Below are 8,136 nucleotides of genomic sequence, written 5' to 3' on the forward strand. Positions count from 1 at the left end.
AGGAAACGATAACATTAAATTTGTAAGCTTTAATTGTAGGTCTATTACTCGTTCCGTTGAATGTGTAAGACAGTTATGCCGCTCGGCGGACCTAGTAGCCATACAGGAGCACTGGCTGCTCCCCGAGGATATACCGTTTCTAGGATCCATTGACGACGAGTTCGAGTACACCGGGAAGTCGGCGGTGGATACGGGAGCTGGAATCTTACGCGGTAGGCCGTACGGCGGCGTGGCGTTATTGTGGCGTAAATGTTTGTTTACATCGGTATCTGTTGTGCAATGCAAAAGTGCGCGAGTCGCTGCGGTAAAAATAGTGTTATCGGAACGTGCGTTCTTAGTATTCTCGGTTTACATGCCCGTCGACTCAGCTGAAACTCTTACTGAATTTACGGAATGCCTGGGTGAAATCGCTGCAATAGTGGAAGAGTACCAGATAGATGACGTCTTCATTTTAGGGGACTTCAACGCTCACCCTGGCAGGCGATTCGGTAAGGAGTTACTAGATTTTTGCGAGGAGGTTCGATGGCAATGTGCGGACATAGACATTCTAGGAGTGACCTCAGATAATTACACCTACGTTAGTGATATTAATGGCGCTAAAAGCTGGCTGGATCACTGTGTTGTGTCTGAAGCGGCACGGAGGATAATACGCAGTGTAAATATACATTATGACGTGTACTGGTCGGACCATCATCCATTAGAATTAGTTTGTAATTTAAATTTAATTAGAAATAATAGTAATAAATGTGATAAATGATAAATTATGTAATAGAATTATATGGGGAGACCGGGTGCGCCAAAGTTCATATAAAATTGGTATATAGATTATTGGTAGTCCGAAAATGTTTCTCATACAATTTTACATTATAATGATCATTATTTATAACAATTTTATGTTAATAACTATTGTTCATAATGTCATTCATCATAAATACATTTTATACTAATGTTAATGTTTATATACTTATTGATCATAACGATTGCGAGTAATATAATTTATCGTTATATTATTGTTAACAGAACAAAAATCACATGTGACAATCCAGTTAGGTGCGACGACGAGCGTAGCGAGGAGGAGCGTGTTAGGTTGACCGTGAGCAAACCAGAAACGACTTTTTAATGCAAATTCTATATGTCACTGTAAAAGCTCCAACTGCTCCAAGCGCGCTTCTATAAATGGCACAAGCTTTTCATAGAACTTCCCCAAAACTTTTTAAATAATTTTATGATGAACGATTTTCTTAAACACAAAATTATGAATGTTATTAAATATTTGTATAAAATTTATGATTGAAAATTTTCGGCTAAATGATTATTATGAACAGTGATAGTAGTACTATTGATAATAATGAAACAAAATTATGATAAGTAAAATTATGAGAAATGATCATTCGGAGCACAAATCGGTATAAACAATAATTTTATAATAAATCATTTTATATGAGCCAATATGGACCCGGGGAGACCGTGACTCAGCACAATTAACATTATATCAAAATTATTGCAATGATAAATTAAAATATATTGATTTTCCAATTGAATTTACCGAATGTAGTGACAGAAAATGTACTAATATTGAGCATAGGTTATATATTGACAAATTATACGCAAATGTAATTAATATTTTGGAGGGGGCTGCCAGTTTCAGTTTTGTTGACAAGAGTTCCAATAAAAACCGGCCAAGCGCGTGTCGGGCCACGCTCAGTGTAGGGTTCCGTAGTTTTCCGTATTTTTCTCAAAAACTACTGAACCTATGAAGTTCAAAACAATTTTCCTAGAAAGTCTTTATAAAGTTCTACTTTTGTGATTTTTTTCATATTTTTTAACCATATGGTTCAAAAGTTAGAGGGAGGGGGGGGACGCACTTTTTTTCCCTTTAGGAGCGATTATTTCCTAAAATATTAATATTATCAAAAAACGATCTTAGTAAACCCTTATTCATTTTTAAATACCTATCCAACAATATATTACACGTTGGGGTTGGAATTAAAAAAAAATCAGCCCCTACTTTACATGTAGGGGGGGGTACCCTAATAAAACATTTTTTTCCATTTTTTATTTTTGCACTTTGTCAGCGTAATTGATATACATGTTGGTACTAAATTTCAGCTTTCTAGTGCTAACGGTTACTGAGATTATCCGCGGACGGACGGACGGACGGACGGACGGACGGACGGACGGACGGACGGACAGACAGACATGGCGAAACTATAAGGGTTCCTAGTGACTACGGAACCCTAATAAAAAGCGTCACGTGGTGGGATGGAACAAACATGTGCGTCAAGTTCACGCGCAGGCTCGGCTTGGGTTTCAAAACTGGGTCATGAGTGGAAAGCCACGTTCCGGGGTTGCCTATGTGAACATGGTGGAAACTCGGAAAGCTTTCAGAGAAAAATTGAAATGGTGTCAGAACAATGCAGAGCAAATAAAAATGGACATCATAGCTACACACCATTCTAATAACCATTTTAAAAATTTCTGGAAGCATACCAATAAATTGAAGCCTAGGGCGGGCCTTCCAGTGAGTATTGAGGGTGTTAGCGAGCCTAATAAGATAGCCGATTTATTTAAAAAACATTTTAAGGTTGAATCTCCTGTGAATGATCAAGTATCTTTTCCGACAAGCTGTGTACCTTCGGGGCCTTTAGTGAGAATTACAGCGGAGGAGGTGGCATCGGTGGTGAAGAACATGACGCGAGGAAAGTCACCAGGGTACGACTCCCTCAGCATAGAGCACCTGCAGCATGCAGGGGTACACTTACCTAGAGTTCTCGCCATGCTCTTCACCTTCTGTGTCAGCCATACTTATATATCTAGTGATATGATGAGGACTGTGGTGGTACCAATCATAAAAAATCGCACAGGAGACACCGCGGATATTAAAAACTATAGGCCCATTTCGTTGGCTACCATTGTAGCAAAGGTATTGGACAGTGTGCTGGACAAGCAGTTGGAAAAGCATACAGTTCTTCATGATGCACAATTCGGGTTTCGCACGGGCTTATCCACTGAGACAGCAGTCCTATGTCTTAAGCACACTGTCCGATACTACACGGACAGGAAAACACCAGTTTTTGCGTGTTTTCTTGACCTCTCGAAGGCCTTCGATCTGGTGTCCTATTGTTATGTTTTCATATAGAGGGTAGTTGTAACCCATGTCAGTCTGTGTCCGAGCATTAAACGTAGCACATCAGTGTTCTATAAATCTGGAGTTTTCTTTAGAAACCTACGTCTAGAACACAGCAATTGGCGACGAGATCGATATCTACGTGTGCAGAGAACGTTTTTTTCAATTAATTGGTTGGAAAAAATGACTACATCAAGTGCAAATGTAATGTTCGGCGGCAGTCTCAATTTTGACCATCGGATTCACGAATGGAGTATCTTCAGGAGCAGATTGTTTCAATTCTGCACTGTTAATGATATTACGGAAACAACAGACAAGTCAGAAGTGAAACGCCGTGCCGTGTTATTGTCGGCCTTATCGGAAGATACCTACCGCATTCTTCGAGACTTAGTGGCGCCAAAGGAAGTTGACAGCGTAGAATACAAGGTTTTGTTACAACATCTGGATACGCATTTTACGCCAAAGAAGAGTACATTTGCTGAACGCTACACTTTTTATAAGGCTGAACAGCGACCGGGTGAAGAGTTGCCAGATTGGGCCGCACGAGTGCGTAGCCTGGCCCAGTACTGTGGTTTTAAAACGGAGTTGGACAGTGTATTACGCGACAGGTTTGTCTTAGGGTTGGAAAATGTAAAAGAAAAAGAAAAGTTATTTGCCGAGAGCGTTGACACTTTAACGTTTAGCAAGGCATTAGAATTAGCGCAAAGTGTGCGGTGCGCGCGAATAGCGTTGCAAAAAACACAACCCGCGGTACCCGAAACTCCAGTGTTTGCCGTCAACACGTCGCGCGCGCAACGTAACCCTCGTAGTAACTTGGAAAGTTGTGAAGTTTGCGGCTATAAAAATCATACAAAGGATCAGTGTCGTTTTATTAACTATACATGTCAAAAGTGTAAACAAAAAGGACATTTAAAGCGAATGTGTAAAACCAAAGTGCGAAGGAATTATTTTGTAGCAGAGGAGGATGACGATATCATTCAAGGTGAGAGTGTTTACAGTATTGTTACAGTTTATGGTGAACCGATGGTACAGATCGTTACGATAGCGAGCGAGCCTATTAGTTGCGAGATTGACTGTGGGAGCGCAGTGTCACTAATGCCCCACGACATCTACGATAGGTATTTCTCAGAATATGAGTTAAAGTCGCCGAAGCTCGTATTAAGGTGCTATAATAAAAGTAAGCTGGCACTTAAGGGTACCGTTAGCTTACCCGTCACCTACGATGGGGAAACTAACCAGGTTATGTTCTATGTTTGTGTGGAGAGCGAGGATCGACCTACTTTATTGGGGCGCGATTTTTTTAGAGCATTTCGTTTACAAATTTGTAGACAAAACGTTAACAATATAGTAGGAGATGACTTAGGCTCTAAAATCATGACTAAATATTCTAAGTTATTCACAGACGAACTGGGGTGTTTTAATAAATATAAAGTCACTCTTAAGGTTAAACCGGACATGCCATTGAAGTTTTTCAAGCCTCGCCCTGTGCCATTGCCATTAAAAGGTAAAATAGAAGCTGAGATTCAGCGTTTAGTAGATTTGGGGATCCTTGAGAAAGTAGACCACGCCGATGTCGCTACGCCGATAGTGCCCGTGTTGCGCGCCGACGGAAATATTAGGATCTGTGGGGACTATTCGGTTACGTTAAATAAGGCGTTATATGTTGATAACTATCCGGTTCCACGTATTGAGGATTTGTTTGCTAAGCTATATGGAGGGGAAGAGTTCTCAAAACTTGACCTGTCTAGGGCGTACAATCAGCTGGAATTGGACGAGTCGCGTAACTTAACTTGCATAAATACGCATAAGGGTTTATTTCGCTATAACCGTTTAGTGTTTGGACTCACGAACGCGCCTTATATTTTTCAACAGACGCTTGAAAGCGTACTAGGTGACATAGACGGCGTTTGTATATTTATTGACGATATATTGGTGACCGGAGAAAACCGCGATATTCATATAAAAAGGCTAGAACAGGTTTTAAGTAGGTTAGAGGATGCCGGGTTACGATTAAAACGCGAGAAGTGTGATCTATTTAAAAAATCAGTCGAATATCTCGGTTTCATCATTGATAAACACGGATTGCATAAGTCACCAAAGAAAGTTGAAGCCATTTTAAAGTGTACGCCTCCAAAGAATGTTACAGAACTTAAGTCTTTCCTGGGCTTAGTCAATTATTACAGATGTTTTGTGCCTAACACTTCCAGCGTTTTAAAGCCTTTGTATTCACTTTTAAAAAATGACGTAAAGTGGGAGTGGGGGGAAGAACAAGGAAAAGCGTTTAAAAGTATTAAGGAGGAGATGGGTTCCGAAAGGGTTCTCGCGCACTACAACCCCGAGTTAGTGACGATAGTGACAGCTGACGCAGGGCCCGCCGGCCTCGGGGCGGTCTTATCACAGACGCAGCCCTCTGGCGAGGAGCGCGTAGTGGCTTACGCTTCACGGTCACTTTCAAAAGCAGAGTGTAATTACGCTCAAATACAAAAGGAGGCTGCGAGCTTAGTGTTTGCGGTAAAAAAATTCCATCACTACTTGTATGGCCGTGACGTGCCATTTGTCTTACGAACGGATCATAAACCACTTATTACTATTTTTGGCGATAAAAAGGGCATACCGGAAATGGCTGCAAATCGTTTACAGCGATACGCATTGTTTTTATCAAGTTACAATTTTAATATTGAGTATATAAAAAGCGAACAAAACATCGCGGATTTTCTTTCGCGCTCGATATCCAGTTATTCATCAAGGGTTGAACAATGTGATAGTGAGCTCGTAGATACGTGCTTATACGTTAATTACTTTACGGATAACATGCTCAGGCCGATTACGTTATCAGAGGTAAGAGAGGCGACCACAGCTGATAGTAATCTCAATGAGGTTAAACGGTACGTCATAAATGGGTGGCCGCGCAAAATAAAAAATGAAACTTTGAAACCGTACTTTAAATGTAGGTTTGAGCTTCATGTCGAAAATGGGTGCATTCTAAGGGGTCACAAATTAATAATTCCACGGGAGCTTCGCGAAAAAATGTTAGACGAGTTACATAGTTCACATTTCGGCGTCGTCAAAACAAAGACCGAAGCCCGATCACGAATGTGGTGGCCCGATATTGACAAACACATAGAACAAAAGATAGGTTCTTGTAGTATTTGTAACGCAATGCGTAAGACCCCGCCGCGCGCACCGCTTGCCGTGTGGCCTTACCCTAAACGACCTTGGAGTCGTGTGCATATGGACATGTTTTCAGTTGAAGGAACGAAATTTTTGGCAATCATTGATGCACACTCTAAATGGGTCGAATGTTTTCTAATGAAATCAACGGAAACAAAAGCGATCATTGATAGGTTGGTAGAAGTAAATAGTAGATTTGGATTAATGCAGGTTTTAGTATCCGATAACGCAGCGAATTTTTGTTCGAAAGAAATGGAAGTTTACTGCGTAGCAAACGGCATAAAACATTTGACTAGCCCCCCCTACCATCCGCAGTCGAACGGCCAAGTAGAAAATAGTATTGGTTTTTTGAAAAGAGGTATAAAAATAATAATGGCGAATAGCAACACGGAGCCTGTCTCCAGGCGAATACATCAGCTGTTATTTAATATAAGAAACTCCGTTCATTGCACAACCGGTTTTTCGCCCGCACAGCTGATGCTTGGGCGCTCGCTCCGCTGTCGTCTCGATCTGTTGCATCGCGATAACGCGTCGCTAGACAACAACTATGACTCATCACACTCACAATCACCTAACATGTCGTTATCATCCGAAGCTAACCAAAATGTTTGTTTTAAACAGATCTCACAAACTAAGAACTATGGAGGGCGGCGCAAGGTGTGTTTTGTGGAAGGAGATCAGGTGTTAGTTAAACATATATTTAGTAACGGAAATAAGCACGTATGGAAAAAAGGTTGTATACAAAAACTTATAGGTAATAAAATGTACTTAGTTCGTATAATAGATTTAAATATATTAGTTAAGAAACATGTAGATCAGTTACTGTTGTATAAAGGTAATAATAGCGTAGGTACTACTAGTGATACCCAAGATATTTCATCTGACCTGGAAATAACAATCAACGAGTCGTTATCTCCAAGTCATGATGCAGTGTCACCTCCAGCGATTGAAGGCCAGACCTCTGACTCAAGTTTAGTTGAAAGTGGAAATAATTTAGATGAGCCTTGCCAGTCGCTGATACCACGGGAAGGTGTACCCCCCGACTCCATAGTCCCGCCTGCTGCCACATCGGTGGCCCAGAATGATGTTTTTCTAGACGGTGAGGCGGAGGGTACCGAGACTCCCTTAGACCCTATGACGCATGCAGATCGTCGTAATATCCGTGCCACTCGCAATCCTAACCCAGTGTACAGATAAATACCTACTGCTGCCTATGTTTGTTAGTGTGTAACCTTTCTAATGTATTAGTATGCTTAGATAGGTCATATTTTAATTTTAATTTTAAGCTTTCTTTACTATTGGTGGAGGAATTGTTATGTTTTCATATAGAGGGTAGTTGTAACCCATGTCAGTCTGTGTCCGAGCATTAAACGTAGCACATCAGTGTTCTATAAATCTGGAGTTTTCTTTAGAAACCTACGTCTAGAACACAGCACCTATAGTATACTCTGGCAAAAGCTGTATGAAGAGACGTCTCTACCCGGAGAGCTGGTTGAACTTCTCAGGTTTTGGTACGGTCACCAAACTAATGTTGTGAAGTGGGCGGGCTCGCTATCCGATGAGTATAGGCTGGAGTGTGGGGTCAGGCAGGGCGGGCTAACATCGCCTAGACTCTTCAGCCTGTATGTCAATCGGCTGATCGAGGAGCTCAGCAATACCAGGGTCGGATGTTCAATAGATGGAACGTTTGTAAATAACATCAGTTACGCGGAATAATTAGTAGTTTTCTGGGACTCGCGTATAATTTGTTGTATGGATTCAAGAAGCTACTACTTACCTTTAATTTTTCTAAAAAGTTTCTAAATATCTGAGAGTTCTATACCTATTCAAAGCCATTT

The 8,136-nt window shown here is 41.0% G+C and overlaps 1 protein-coding gene across 1 annotated transcript; it reads left to right on the forward strand.

Moving 5' to 3' along the window:
* The first annotated feature begins 3,146 nt into the window (after positions 1-3,146).
* Positions 3,147-7,723, forward strand: LOC125229248. The gene is made up of 2 exons (XM_048134066.1): positions 3,147-4,109; positions 6,920-7,723. The coding sequence occupies exons 1-2, from the start codon at positions 4,092-4,094 to the stop codon at positions 7,493-7,495; spliced, it is 594 nt and encodes a 197-aa protein (XP_047990023.1). The 5' UTR covers positions 3,147-4,091; the 3' UTR covers positions 7,496-7,723.
* The last annotated feature ends 413 nt before the right edge of the window (positions 7,724-8,136 follow it).

This window comes from Leguminivora glycinivorella, chromosome 8 (genome assembly GCF_023078275.1).
Source record: "Leguminivora glycinivorella isolate SPB_JAAS2020 chromosome 8, LegGlyc_1.1, whole genome shotgun sequence".
Lineage (NCBI taxonomy): Eukaryota > Metazoa > Arthropoda > Insecta > Lepidoptera > Tortricidae > Leguminivora > Leguminivora glycinivorella.